At 53.2% G+C, this 15,048-nt stretch overlaps 1 protein-coding gene across 1 annotated transcript; it reads left to right on the forward strand.

The window, feature by feature from the left end:
* The first annotated feature begins 8,888 nt into the window (after positions 1 to 8,888).
* BHLHE40 (basic helix-loop-helix family member e40) lies at positions 8,889 to 14,259 on the forward strand. Its single transcript, XM_037386364.1, has 5 exons — positions 8,889 to 9,147; positions 9,238 to 9,307; positions 9,561 to 9,668; positions 10,440 to 10,563; positions 11,602 to 14,259. Exons 1-5 carry the CDS (start codon positions 9,068 to 9,070, stop codon positions 12,459 to 12,461), a joined length of 1,242 nt encoding a protein of 413 aa, XP_037242261.1. The 5' UTR covers positions 8,889 to 9,067; the 3' UTR covers positions 12,462 to 14,259.
* Positions 14,260 to 15,048: the final 789 nt, after the last annotated feature.

The following is a 15,048-nucleotide window of genomic DNA, read 5'->3' on the forward strand; positions in this document are numbered from 1 at the left end:
CCTTGCCAGGGAAGAAGTGGTTTTCTAAGAGAAGGAACTGCTGGCTGTGCTCCCAGGGCATGGTGGTGAGGGGGGCCGCAGCCATGAGCCAGGGGGTACAGAGGGTGTCTCTGCAGAGCGTGTCCTCACAGGAGGAGGTGGACCTGGTCTGAGTGGGAGCTCCTGTGACAGTCTCTGCTCTGTATTGTTCTGGCATAACGCAGGGCTCTACAAAAACTGGTATTTCTTAGCCAAAGCTAAACCTTGCTCTGTCTATGCTGTGCTAGTATGTGCACAGAAAGAGGAGGGAAAAAAGAAAACCTTTCGAGAAGCATCTCTATAAATAGCATTTTAGCTTGACAACCCCATCCCTCCCCAAAAAAGTCAAGAGAAAACAACAAATTCCATCCCTTTAAATACCATCGCTTTGCTAGGGATACTTTCTGCTCAGGAGCATTTTTCAAGGCTGTCTCTTGCACAGAGGAGTTATCAGGATGCAGAGGAAGGTGCAGCCTGCAAGTGCAGCCTGCCCCTAATTACAGCCTGCTGCTCTCGGGGCTTCTGCCCAGCCTGCTCCCATAACAGGATTTTTCCTGCTTCCAACACTGCAGAGGCAAATCGGTGCAAATATGCAGCTTGCTGAGTGTAGCGTGTGGTGCCGAGCCACACCTTTAAAAAAATAATTAAAAAAAAAGGGGACTTCCAGATTATTAGATCTGAAAGATCATAGCAACTAATTAGGTTCTGGATAGCCTGGCTTCCCAGGCAGGAAAGCCACCCGTCTGGCAGTGCTCGTGGCCAGTCAGGCAACTGGTCATTCCCACCCTTCTGCACCCTGTTAAAAGGCCTGTTATCTTTACATCACGCCACCCTTCCAGATTGCAAGGTGGTGGCAACTGATACCTTGCTCTCAACAGAGCCGAGCCCTGAGTAAACCCCTGGTAAACATTGTGGAAAGGAGACTGGAGTAAATCTGGCTTAGGTTAGAAATGGGTTCTATTTTCAACAACAATGTGAACTCAGTCCCAGTGCAGGAGAGGTGGATGGGAGAAGTTCCTGTGAGGGTGATGGGGAAAGCTGGAACGTGAGCCCAACAGGCAAATGGGAACCAGGGATGTCTTTATTCAGCACCACAGCCGGCTCAGAGGTCCTGGGGCAAGCTCCGAGCTTGAGAAGTGAGGGACAAAAAATGCAGAGTAGGGTAAGATGAAATGAGACAAAGTCATCACTTCCCAAAACCTTCACAGTGAAGGAAACACCTCCCACTGTCTGGAGGATCCATGGGAATATTATAATATTTGTTCCAAAAACATGACTGGGTGGATACAGAATTACTGACGCAGACACAAGCAGCTAATTGAATTCATACGTAGAAACCCTGGACACCATATGGCCTCAATAAAACGTGGGTCCGTAGCTGTTTCTTAGCAGATGGTTATTCATTTTCATAATCTTAAATCAAAAGATCATTTTTATATCTGGAGATCAAAGGCACTTAATGTCTCCTTGGTTGAGGTTCATAAAACTAAACCTCTGTCCTCTGTTTTGGCATTACGTGTGAGGCAGATGGGGGTTTTCTCCTGAAACCTTTGCAGAGGCTCTGGGCAACCACATCTGGGCAGCAGCTGCAGCTGTTCGCAGCTCTTCAGGGCTGGGACTTTATTTTCATTATACGGACGTGCAGTTTATAAAATCAGAAGGGACAGTTGTAATGAGCTTATGTAGCCATTTGTATTTCCCCACATTATTGGGATGTAGCCCATGTGAATATTTTGTGAGGAAAGTATTCTTTTTCCCTTAGGAAAAAATACTCAGAGCACCGTCTGACCTCTCAGATCCCATACTCAGCCCTGCGAAGTGGTGGTGTGAGGTCAGCGCTGTCCCTGCTCTGGCATCCTCGTGGGAGATGAACCCGCGGAGGTGCAAGGCAAGTCTCGGACTCCTCCTCAGCCGTGCGCGAGAGGGTGGGTGAGCGCACGCCTCCGAGGCTGCACGTCAGTGCTGCTCCGCCGGCAGCCAGTGCAGGGGAGGAGAAGGGGGCGAGATGCATTTACGTGGAAAGTACTTTCACACCCACCAAAAAACCTCTAGGATAGCCGTGATCTTTGCCACCTAAGAACGAAAGGTGTGTGGTTACTCGGAGCACCGTAGGTACAGGTGTCAACAAATCGAGTTCTGTATATAAATCTCATTTTTACAGTGGCTACCTGCTGGCTGATGCACAGTTCTCATCGGTGTGAAGGTGTAACCGAAACGCACCTCCCCTCCCGCGAACCCACACTGCTGGAGTGCTCTTTGCATTTCAAACGCTGATGCATGCGGTTAATATTTGCACCATGATCAGCAGGCATCTCCGAGAAGAGAACGAGCACTTCCCTGCCACAGCGCGGGTTTTGCCTGGCAGCCTCACCGCCTCGGCTGCAATATGGAAATGATCCTCCCCAGCAGACAGCAGAGTCCCACCTCGGTTCCCATTCACCTGGAGATGAAAGTGCTCTGGCTGCCAGTGTAGGCGGGGCAAAACTATTTAAAAACCTCATTAGAGAAAGTATTTGGGGAAGACAGCAACACCCTCAGTTGTGGTTTGCTCCAGGACTTCTCAGCCAGATCACTTCTGATACAGAGGGAAGGGCACTATGAGAGACATTCCTGTCAACTAGTACTTCTCGTAGGGAAGCCTTGGGTGTACTTTGCCTTTTACTCAGTCCCAGTGGGCTGTATTTTCTATGTAAGTACAGGCACGTTCCCCTCCAGGTGCTGTTTAGGTGAGGAGCCCGACTGCAGCGTGGCATCAGGGCTGCTGCATGGCACGTAGTGGTCCTGTTTTGCGCTGGAGGAATAAAGTCAGCAAAACTGTGTGTAATCTTGATTAGGCACAAATCCACCGTGAATATTTCCTATTCCATTTAATTCCTGTTTGTGCTTATTTCAGCTGAATTTGCAGCAGGAGCAATGCCCAAGCCACATCTGGCTCGTGATGCACATGGGATCAGACCGGGAGTTTGGGAGGAGGTGGATCTGGATTCAGAGGTTTGGCTTCTTATTTAGAAAATGACTGCTTACATTCTCCCACGGCTGCTCCAGACTACCCCAGAGCTTAATGATATTCGTGTCCAAGTGTTTTTTAAGTCTGCATGACTAGGAAACGATCTCATATGTATGGTTTGTCTGGCCTGTTAGGAAGGAGCCCATGCACCTGCATTTCCCCTACTGCCTGCATTTTCTTTGCGTCCCATTTATTCAAAGGGGTCAAACGCTCGCTAACTCCTAGTGAGTTGGTGCCAGTGCTCCCTTTTCCTCTCCCAACGTAGTCAGGCATCTGCACGCCTTAAGCAGCCCCTGGTTAACGCAGACAACTGCAGCCCTCGGCCAGCCATGAGGACATCCCACTCCCTCGCAAGCAGGTGCTTGATCCTGTGCGATCCCACAAGCCTACAAAGACCAGGCTGGGCGAAGCAAGTCCACATGCAGTATAAGGGCTTGTTCTCCCTTATGTCCAGGCCCGGGAGCCAACAGCATCCCTGCAGAAGTTCGGCTGGGTTCCCCGGGTGCCCCTTCCCATGGCACTGCTTCAGCCACCTGCCAGGTTTCGCCCCAACCAGCTTCCCACACCAAGCTGCTGCGCTCTTCACCTCTGCCACGAGCCCTGACACACAGCCTTTGCTCCGCTGCTAATGATACTTACAGTCTGAACTCAGTCCCCCCAAAGCGACCAACAGGCATCTTACACGCCGTAAGCACACAGACCTTGGCCGAGAGACTCGAGGTGTGGAAGTCAAGGTTTAACTCGTCTGTGTCCTGGCATGAACTGTGGGATGAACATACTCCCAGGGTCTCTTCTTCTGCCTGTTCTGCCTTTATTTTATTAGTATTTCTAGGAGGTCTGTGTAATCTTTTTAATCCAGTTAGCATGTTCAAAATACTTCTTACGTTAATATTTGACTCTGACGCAATGTAGTTTGGCCCTGTTGCTGTTGTTACCTGCGTCCCCCAGAAAGAACAAAATCTCCCTAGACTAGGAGCCCCGGTGGTATTGATTCCTGCTGGTGTGCATGAATGCCAGCAGAAAATAAATAATGCTGTCGTTAAAAGCTGTGGTGTTTTCTAAGTCAGATCTAAAGGCACCCTACTTTCTTTGCTTTGCATATTTGCAGAGCACCATCCTTTCTGCTTTTCAGATCTGAAAGCTGAAGCAGAGAGACATCTGATGAGGCTTCATCGCTGACTCACTGTTTGATGTTAGGCAGAAGGAGGAATGTGATCAGATACCATTGTGCAAAGCATCCACCAGACAACTCTGTCACTTGGAGGAGAAGCAACTCCTGCTCCTGAGCTGTCCTGCCCGCAGCTGGCTCCCTGCCGGCTCCCAATGGTGTGGGTAACCCCGCGCCGTCCCCTGCCCCGCCTGAGCTCCACAGAGACCAAGCAGCCTGGGCACCGCAGCGAGGACATCAGCCCCTCTGAAATGGCTCTTAGGCCGTGTGCAGGCAGAGGTTCGGGGCTCTGCTGGCGCTAGCAGGGTCAGCCGGCGGTGTGGGAGAGGCTGCAGCCCGGCGCGCAGCCGGAGGGGTGTGCACGGGTGTGCACGCCTGGAGTTCTTTCTCACGAGATGGTGCAACCGGCCGGCAGGGAACTGGTTAAACAGCGTGAGCTCCCTGGATGCCTGGGTTTGGCTGGCAGTGCGAGGCAGGGCAAGGATGTCACCAGGAAGCTGGCATGTTTTAATAAACAGAGTATCAAAGTGGGCTAAAGTCTCTTATTATGAATTGTAATGTCCACAAATTTTGCCACTTCCAAATAGTTTCCACCTACATATTCCTCCCACTGCTACACTGGGTGTTGGCAAACCTCTCCGCTCCAGGAGGGGAATGGCTTTCATTTGAATAGTCCTCAGGCAAGTTTCACTGAGCGGTGCCAGCGTCATGCCCGCAGCTCTCACGTGCCCGGCAGCGATCCAGGGCAGTGCCGGAGGGAGGGCCCTTCGCTTCCCCAGCACTCCACAGAGACAACAACTCTCGCTAGGTTTTCCCAGCGTTTTATCTCAGCGCAGTCCATGGTAGCCCAAACCGAGGTAATTAAGCAGCGATGGGTGTGCATACTCGCAATATTGAATCTTGACTTATTCTAACCTGCGGACAATTCCTTTCATCGCGGCAGCGAGCGAGGCCAGCTGTGCTGTCGAGATAGTGAGTCACACACACAGATGCAGCTGAAACCACCAGATTTCACACTAAATTCAAGCTTTTGCAACTACCTGCAGGCTACCAGAAGGACAAGGCAGAGCTGCGGTGGCTTTCAAACTGCCCCTCGGATCCTACGCTGTTAAGTCCCGCAGTGCCTCTCTCGGGACCCTGCCTTCCAGCTGATGGTTGCGGGCTCTCCTACTCGTGCCTTAGACACTACAGCTGGGAAATGAGACCTGCAGACCTGGGAGCTGCCGATCCTGAGCGCTCCTGGCTCGATACATCCTCTGCTGACCAAGATGCTGCAGCACCGCAGGCCTCAGGCTGCAGGGAGGCAGGGGGTGTTCAATGGAGGTGCCATCCCACGTAGCTGGCAGCAGGCTTCTGCCCACCAAGTGCTTTCGTGTCCGTCCCAGAGGCTGGAGATCGCCCTGGCTCAGGAGAGGAGCCACCATGTTTACTGAGTGCGAGTGCACCCCACTCCTCCGCTCTCTTACAGTTTTGCGTCCACGGAAACTTTTCCTTCTGCAAAAGGTAATGGGTATTAATTACGGAGGCCCGGAGGCTGTCCGTCAGATGCTGAGGGCTAACCGCATCCGTGCAGCGCCTCCCGCACGGTGTAACCTCAGCGTCCAGCCTTGGCTGCTGGGCCAAGACATGGCTGTTCTTTCACCTCCGGTGCCAGTAACCTGAAACGAGATTGCTGGAAACGAGAGAGAAGGAGAGTCAGCGATTTGATTACAGGCCACAGGCACATGCCTGGCCTTCATGGGTATATTAAGTAAGAGACATTTTAAAACAAAACCACCCTCAGTAACCTTATCGTAAGCTTGAATCCACAACCCATCTGTTATCTCCCAGTGCTGCCCACATAGGCTTCCATCAGACATCGGTGCCAGGGAATTTTGGAACATTTTCCCCCCAAATCGCTGTGGTCGGGAGGGGACAGTCCTGGGGAAGGGGCAGGTCCTGGGGCTCGACCCCCCCCGCCTGCCTTCGGCGTGCCTCCATACCAGCCCCCAGCCTTTTACTGTGCCTGTAAATAACTGCAAATCCCCCTTGGACACGAGCTGCTGCTGTCCTGTGACTCTCAGCCCTTCTGAAACAAGCACTCGGGAGACCTGCTGCTCGGCAAAATGGCTTTAGAAAAATTAAGCCTTTTTAAACATTTCACTGCTGCCTTAATCGTGCGTTGTAAAGGAGCCCTCCGCATAGAAATAATTCAGCAAACAAAATCAAGAAGGCAAATTGATGATTGCATCAGCCCTAGCTTATGAAAACTGATCCCCAGGAAAATGTAATTCAACTCTCCAGCAATCTAACTTGGTGCTCAAGAATGTAATAACTTCACTTGGATCCTCTTTTTAGGGGGACTCCTAAATCCTTGGCAACGTCCCTTAAGGTCATGAGCAAATCCTGATATGGATAATTGTTTGGCAAGCACAAGAACAGTAAAAGGGCTAAATAATTGGGGATTACCTCTGACCCTGATTTGTAGCTCACCACCCACTGCAGGAATGTACCGAATATCTGAAAGAGCAAGCGGGAGTCAGACAATTCATGGGCACGAAACTGTCCACGTACACTTGGAGTGAACTTAAAATGCAGAGCAGGTTGGCCCCAAACCTCATTTTTCATTAGCAATCAGCTGCGGCAAGCTCTAATTATTTCTGTTGCCTTGGACAGGGGGTCAGTGATGGGACAGGTCAAAATTTGTACCTATTATTTTCACCCTTTGTTTGGAAAATGACAGCTTGGGTCTTCAGGGCAGAGACAGGATAAACTCTCTGATTCAGTACCCATTACTTCTGCTGGTTACTTTCTCCTGAACTGCAGGAAGGGACAAATCCACACATCACTTCCATTTTTTTCTGATGATTATTGCTGGATTTGTTCGGTGCTTGTATAAAAGACAATCTCTGCTTTGAGAATCTGCCCGGAGCTGTGATCGTGCCCCCATTCGTACCCAGCGCTCCATTTTCGGTCCCTAAGTCCTGTCCTCCACGGTGGGCTGGGTCGGCAGCATCACAGCGGACCCTCAAGATGGGCCAGCAGATCAGGGCCGTCAGTGCCAGGTTTGCGGGCTGAGACGCAAGATACCGAGAAGACCGTGCCGGGTGGGACAGCCTACACATCTGCTCTTCGGGAGCTCCGTGTCATGGACACAGCACTGCACTGTTTATGTGGGAGACGCAGCTGGGATCCCGTAAAGCGTTTTTTGTATTTATAAACCTTAGATTTGCGGCCGGCAGAGTTCTGCAAGGCTCTGACTTCCTTTAGGATTCCTCCTGGTAACAACATGCACCTTCAGACAGCGGTGAGCCTTAAAGGGCCTGTCTCCATTGCCCATGTCACATCTCTCTGCGCTCTCACGTAATACCTCCTGACCTCAGATTCCTCCCAGCGTTGAGCGGACCAGGACTCTCGCAGGCGATAGCGGAGGCTCTGTGCCATGCCGGGAGTTCTGCTGTTACCTTATCTTGGTAAATGCGCCTTTTATCTGATGAGCTTGCCTCTACTTGTTCAGCATTCAGCAGGGAAAATGACCATAGCCCTTCCAGAGGAGAGGTTTGCTTTGGCAGGTACACACCATTCTAGTCGGGCTCAGCGTTTTGCAACAGCTGGCGTCTAAGAATTGCAGCTGCTTTGCAAAAGCATGAGAAGTCCTGAACTTCACAGCGATTACCTGTGGTGACTCCTGGTTATTTTTTTTGTCTGTTTCCAAAGTTCTGAGGCTGCAGGTTTCATTGGGGTTATGCATAAGCATAACCTTTTGGTTCGGAGGACGCGTGAGACTTTTCCCAGTCTGTGTGTGGGGATGGGTGGCACAATGACCCCACAGCGGTGCCGGCGAAGCCCTTCGCCCCACACCGCACCCTCGCCACGGCCTCAAGGCTGCAGCCCCGTCGGTCCTGCCCTTGCCGCTGCATGCCCACCCCGTGCTCCCCCGGGACACTGGACCCACCTGCCCAGGGGATCCTGTGGGGACCCAGGACCCACCTGCCCAGGGGATCCCGTGTGGACACTGGACCCACCTGCCCGGGGGATCCCGTGGGGACCCAGGACCCACCTGCCCAGGGGATCCCGTGTGGACACTGGACCCACCTGCCCGGGGGATCCCGTGGGGACCCAGGACCCACCTGCCCAGGGGATCCCATGGGGACCCAGGACCCACCTGCCCGGGGGATCCCGTGTGGACACTGGACCCACCTGCCCGGGGGATCCCGTGGGGACCCAGGACCCACCTGCCCAGGGGATCCCATGGGGACCCAGGACCCACCTGCCCGGGGGATCCCGTGGGGACATCAGACCCACCAGCCCAGGGGATCTTGCTGGGACACTGGCCGTGGGGATCCCGTTGGGACACCAGACCCAACCCATGGGGACATCGGACCCACCGAACCCACCGGTCCGGGGGACCCCACGGGGACCCCGGACCCTCTCCGCGGGGCCACCGGGCCCGCTCCAGGAGGATCCCCGGCCCCACGGGCTCCGGCGGGGCCACGCGTGCCGGCGCGGCGGGCGGGGAGCGCGGGCAGTGCCGCCGCCGGGTGCCGCCGCCGCCGCCGCGCAGCCGGGGGTGCCCCCGCCGAGGCCGGCCCAGCCCCGGGGCCCCGGGGGCGGCCCCGCCTCCCCCGGCACGTTGCGGCGCTGCCGACACGTGAGGCTCATGTGACGGGGGGGGCCCGGGCCCGCCCCGGCGGCCGCCAGACGTGCCGGCAGTCACAGGGTAGCGCACGTCGCTCCCGTCCACCCACTCGCCCGCATTTAACCCGGCCCGCCGCCGCCCGCCGCTCCTCAGCCCGCGCGGCGCGGACGCGGCATGAGCAGCCCGCCCTGAGCGCCGGCCGCCCCGCTCCGCTCCGCACCGCCCCGCACCGCTCCGCACCGCTCCGCGCCCCGCCATGGAGCGGGTCCCCAGCGCGCAGCCCCCGCCCGGCTGCCTGGGCAAGCTGCCCGCCCTGGAGAGCGGCGAGCTGCCGGGGTAAGCGGCGGGTCGGGGGGAGGACGGACTGGCCCCGCCGCGGCCCGGCGGGACGGGGATAATATCGGTGCTTTCGTTTCGCCCGTGCAGGCTGGACTTCGCGCACATGTACCAAGTTTACAAGCCCAGGAGGGGGTTAAAGAGGAGCGAGGACAGCAAGGTAAAGCGGGGGCTGCCGGCCCCGGGAGGGGATCTGCCGGCCCCGGGAGGGATGCTCCGCCGGCGGGGGCTGCCGGCCGCGGGAGGGGATGCTCCGCCGACCCTGGGAGGGATGCTCCCCCGGCCGGGGCGGCGGGCTTGCGGCACAGCCCCGGGGGCGGGGGGACCGCGCACACTGGCACAAGCGGCGGGGAGCGATGGCCGCGCAACCCCCGCGGCCGCGGAGCGCTGACCCACTGCCGCTGGCTTTGCAGGAGACCTACAAGTTGCCCCACAGGCTGATAGAGAAGAAGAGGCGCGACAGGATTAACGAGTGCATCGCGCAGCTGAAGGACCTGCTGCCCGAGCATCTCAAGCTGACGGTAGGTGGGAGCGGCCCCGGGACCGGCCGCGGGGCCGGACGGGCCGGGCGAGCGGGGCTGCCCGCCGCTGCGGTTCTCCCGCGGCTCGGCCGCCCATCGCACCGCGGGGGGGTTATTGTTAGCATTTTTATCGTTCCTTTTTTATTTTTATCTGTATTTTTACCATTATTTTTATCATTATTATCTTTATCATCATCCTTACAATTATCAGCATTAGTATTACTACATGTCCCCCTCCTTTCTTCTTGTTTTTCCCCCTCTTTATTTTTTTTCCCCTTGTGCCCCCCGGTGGCCACACGCCCAAGCCGGGCTGCAAACGCCTCCCAAACTTTCCCAGGAGCGGAGTCCCTCGAGTGGCTTCCTGACCTGCTGGAGGGTCCCTGTGGCAGCTGCTAGGGGAATTCTGCCCCTCCCCGCCCCCCCTGCTGCTGCCGAGGGGAACCCCCGGCCCGGTTCCCCGGTGCTGAAGTCACAGTGCCAGCGAGAGCAGCAGAGCAGAGAAACAGAAGACTTCTCTTTGATTTGTGCGGCTGCTCCCAAAATACCCGTAGGATTTTGCAATAGCTTTTTCTGGAGCCTGCTTTTTAACTGATTTTCACGGAATATTGTGGTTTATAGCGCTGTTGGCCATCAGGGCACTGCCTTTAAGCCTTTCCCCCCCAAACCGTGTCGGTCCTTCCCCTGTTGTTTGGACCGTGTTGGCAGCCCCGTCAGGCTCCCAGGTGCGTGGCCGACCCCACGGCAGACGCCAACCTGTCCCTTTGCTTTCAGACTCTAGGTCACTTGGAGAAGGCTGTGGTGCTCGAGCTCACCTTGAAGCATGTGAAAGCACTAACTAATCTCATTGAGCAGCAGCAGCAGAAAATAATTGCTTTGCAGAATGGTTTACAAGCGGGTGAGTATTCAAATTGTATCATGTGAGAACCTGCGTGCACTTGATGGACTTTCTCTCGGAGTCTTTGAAATGCAGTTGTGACACTTAGTGCCTGAGAAGGGAGGAGGCAGGAGTTCTTGCCCTTAATCGCCGTCATTTTCTCTTGCTTTGCTTATGGGCTTTCGCAAAAAAGGAGGCATTTCTCAATACAGTCGATGTAGAGTGCCCTGTGGAATTGTTAAGAAGTTAAATGGATTTTAAGTAGTTTTAGTTTAAAGCCCAGGTTTGCTGTGAGGTTCTCTCCAAAGCCATGTGAGTCTTTCCATTTATCTTGATGAGCTTTGGATCAAACCCACTTTTGTTTGTTTGGGTGGTGTTATTTTTTTCTCCTGAAAATACATGTAAATCTGCCTTCTATACACACCTTCTGTAGGTCTCTTTCTTCATAAATGAGCTAGCCTATGCTCTGCAGGCAGAGAGGGGACCTGGTGTATCAGCTTATCACGCTGTAGATGCACTTCCTCCTCCTATTTTCACATGTGGCACTCACGTGAATCTGATAAAGTAAAATTTAGTTTTTCTGAAGCGCCTTCCACTGCTCTGACAGCCACAGGGAGTGCAATAGAGCTTTAAGCTGAAGCAAAATGGCCCTGGGTTGGAGCTGCTGGCGGACAGCCCTGCTCCAGGAGCGCTCTGCCTGGAGAAGGGTGAGGTGCCTCTGCCTTGCCTGGGGTGTTTCCCAGAGGAGGCACCAGCTTGGTTCATTCCTTCCCTCTGCGCTTCAGCACCTCTTGAGGGTGGCATATACAGTAAATGCAGAACTAAAATATTAAGTTTAAAGTTACTATGTGAAAGTGGACAGGAGGATGTTCAAATAAAAATGCATGCTTATGCAGAAATCTGGGGGATGCTCACAAAGTTCGTGTTGACTGCCAAGTTCACCTCTCTAGCTGTGCTGTGACTGAAGTTTAATATTGCCTCCAGTCCGCCTTGAAGATGGTAATGGAACTATTTAGCAGGTTGTTAATTTTTAATTTCTTTCTGTTAATGTTTCCTCAGGTGACCTGTCATCAAGAAACCTTGATTCCAGCCAGGAAATGTTTCGATCCGGTTTCCAGATGTGTGCCAAGGAAATGCTGCAATACCTGGCAAAGCACGAGAACAGCAAGGACCTGAAGTCGTCCCAGCTGGTCAGCCATCTGCACCGAATGGCCTCCGAGGTACTCCAGGGTGGAGCTGGCCGCAAGTCCGGAGACATCCCTCCTAAAATGGTGGACTTGAAAGAGAAACCCATCTCCTTGACCACAGCGGCAGAGGGACACGGGAAAAACTGCGTGCCTGTGATCCAGAGGACATTTGCTCACTCCAGTGGGGAGCAGAGCGGCAGCGACACAGACACGGACAGCGGGTACGGGGGAGAGCTGGAGAAAAGTGACTCCAAATCTGAACAGCAGTATTTCAAAAAGGATACTGAACTCAAGTACGCTGTCCAGGAGAGAATAAGCTCTATTAAGCAAGAGACTGAGGACCCGCCGGCCAAAAGGAGCAGGCTGGAGTCGCCGGAGGATGAGGGCCCTTTTGGCAGCGACATGATGGGCTCTTCCAGCAGCTTCCTGGGCCCCCATGCTCACCAGCCTCCCTTGTGCCTGCCTTTCTACTTGATCCCACCATCCGCGACAGCCTATCTGCCCATGCTGGAGAAGTGCTGGTACCCGGCATCTGTACCTGTCTTGTACCCCAGCCTCCCAGCCTCTGCTGCAGCACTTACAGGGTTCATGAACCCCGATAAAATCTCCCCGCCTCTGCTGATGCCCCAGAGACTCCCTTCTCCCGTACCGGCCCACTCCCCTATCGACTCCTCAGCTCTGCTTCAAGCTTTGAAGCAGATTCCTCCTTTGAACTTGGAAACCAAAGACTAAGCGCAGTGTGACTTTTTTTCTTTTTTTTTTCTTTTTTGTTCTGTTTTGTTTGTTTGTTTGTTTGTTTTGGTTTTTTTTAGTTTGAGACTTTCACTTTTATATGTTGGCTGGACTGAGGTGTGGGGATAAAGTTCACTGCGTGTAGGAAGCTAAATCCCCTTTTCTCTGACTTGTCAGGTAGCTTGGAGAAGGATGAAGGATGCACCCAGGTTAGCGATTCAGAACTACTTCCAAAGGAAAAAAAACCCCAAAAAACAAAAATAGAAGGGTTTTGTGCTTTACCCCTGACCTTCTTCCCTCTCTGCATCTACAGAACAACCAGTTGACTCAGTCAGCTGCGACAATATTGCAAAGCTGTGAAAAAATATTCCATGAGGCAGATTGGTTTTAGGGTCTGTGAATATAAAAATACGGTACTTCTCATAAAGGCTTGTAGGGCAACAGCCCCGCTGCCAGCAGTTTGAGCTGAACTGATTTGGTGCCCCATCAGTCGCCAGCATCCGAGACTGGTGCGGCCACCCTGAGTGCGGTGTGGCAGTGGTGGCAATGCCACCGAAAGCGTAGGAGGAGCAGAACAGCGGTCACTGCTCAGTCATGCACAGTCAGGTAGACTTAAGACGGGTTTCTCTCCACACCTTTGCTGATATATATATATATATATATATTTTATTACTTTTTTTTTTTAAGAAATAAAAGGTAGATGCTGCTTGGAAGCTTTACATGGCGTACATCTAATAAATAAATTAACACGTGCCCCTTCCTGTAACTTGAGCTGCTAGTTTGGGCAGGGTAGGGGAGAAAATATCCCAAGGATCACTTTGCCTGTTGCACCTGACTGCAGGCCTCTCTGGCTGCTGCTGTACAGCTTCACTGGGTCTAGTCTGTTGGAAATCAGAATGGTTTTCTGAGTCCCGTCAGTGGGGACCCAGCTGGTGAGCAGCTGCTTCCTGACCGGGGCAAGTCAAGGGCTTCCTGCGGGAGGGAGCAATTCAGCCGAAGTTGACAGCGCAATGCCCGCTGAATGTGCCCCTGTCAGTGCCTTTGAAAAATTAAAAGACTGGGATTTTCAAAGGAGTCTAATCCCAGTGGGGTTTGAGCATCTAAATTCCTTAGTCTCCTTGGCAAACCCTGGCCCACATTACTGTATTAACGAAAGAGGGTTAGGGTGTTGACACTTGTCCCATTAAACTGCGAGAGTCTTTCTCTGCAAAGGAACATCGCATCCAATTTGGCTTTTGGTTTTGGGATTTTTTAATGAAAAAAAACCCCAACACTTCACTGCAAAATGCAGTTCTGTGTTTTTTGGGTTTGTTTTTTTTTTCTTACTGGTTTTGAGAACTCATGTCCAGAAACCCTGTTGTATGGATTTTCATTTCGCCCTCCCATTGCACCAGCTGTTGAGATGCACTATGCTTGATTGCAGATTGTGTTCTAACGTTTATTTTGTTGTTGGTTTTGGGTTTTTTTTTGGTATACAGTTGTTGCCTTTATTTGTAAAATCCTGTTATAAATATATATATATTATATAAATATATTAAAAGGTAAAACGTTTCAGATGTCTATTATTTGTATAACTACTTGAGCAGAAAGAAGTGAGAAATATGAATGTATTCTTGTTTCTGGGTTGTCTTGTTTTTTTGAAGAGAAGAATTTTTTGGTTTTCTCTAGGGAGAGGTACAGTGTTTATATTTTGGAGCCGCCTTCAAGGTGGGATATTGTACATATTTTTATCTTGAGTAAATGTTAAGTAGTTGTTTAAAAATACTTAATAAAATAATTCTTTTCCTGTGGAAGATAAGGGTTTGCCTCCTGTGCTTTTAAGTGTTCAAGCAGGGCCATTTTGTATGGTCTAGTCCAGCAGTTGATGGCGAGCGGGGCCCAAAGGCAGCTCAGGGTCCCGTTACCCATGTCCTCAGGGATATTTGTTTATTTTGACTCCCTTGGCACCTTCGGGGATTTTTCTGCTTCCCGATCCCAGAGGGGTGCCAGGAGAGCCTGGCTGGCTTTTCTGCTCTCCCTATTCTCTCCATGCTCCCTGAGCCGGACTTTTTGGTTCATCCACAAGGAGGTGGGGGTGGGGGTGGCGGGGGGGGGGTAGCCCCTTGCCGTGGAGGATGCATCTTCTCTGCAGGTTTTGCCCATTTCTCAGAGGGAAAGCTGTCCTGGCTGGCGGGGGGCTGTCAGGGAAAGCCCCAGTTGCCTCCACGGTGGACCTGTTGGGCTGGGAGGCATGGCCGCCATGCTGCTGCTGGGTGCTCGGGCAGGGCTGGATCGTGCCTCCGCCGGGAAGGAAGCCGTGCACGCTGCCATGCTGCTCCTGTGCACCTCTGCGATGCAGTGCTGCTCCGGGGCTGCCAGCCGGCACTGCAGGCGATGGCGAGCAGCCTGGTGCCTCTCCACTCACGCTGCTGCACAACGGGCTCGGGGGGATATCGTATGCATCTGACCACGGGCTCCTTCCCTGCCTCTACAGCAATGACGCACGGTTTCTGGCCGCTGTGCAAAACAGCAATGACGCCAAACCTTTCCCCAAAGGCAAAAGATGGGCGAAGCGCAGCTCTGGCCTGCGAGGGATGGGTGGAAGGAC

This window comes from Falco rusticolus, chromosome 4 (genome assembly GCF_015220075.1).
Source record: "Falco rusticolus isolate bFalRus1 chromosome 4, bFalRus1.pri, whole genome shotgun sequence".
Taxonomy (NCBI): Eukaryota; Metazoa; Chordata; class Aves; order Falconiformes; family Falconidae; genus Falco; species Falco rusticolus.

Bases quoted from the DNA above. Each gene is read 5' to 3' on its own strand.
- BHLHE40 (XM_037386364.1), top strand. From the start codon at position 9,068: ATGGAGCGGGTCCCCAGCGCGCAGCCCCCGCCCGGCTGCCTGGGCAAG. The intron at 9,148-9,237 runs GTAAGCGGCGGG...TCGCCCGTGCAG, and splicing joins GAGAGCGGCGAGCTGCCGGG to GCTGGACTTCGCGCACATGT. The intron at 9,669-10,439 runs GTAGGTGGGAGC...CTTTGCTTTCAG, and splicing joins CCGAGCATCTCAAGCTGACG to ACTCTAGGTCACTTGGAGAA.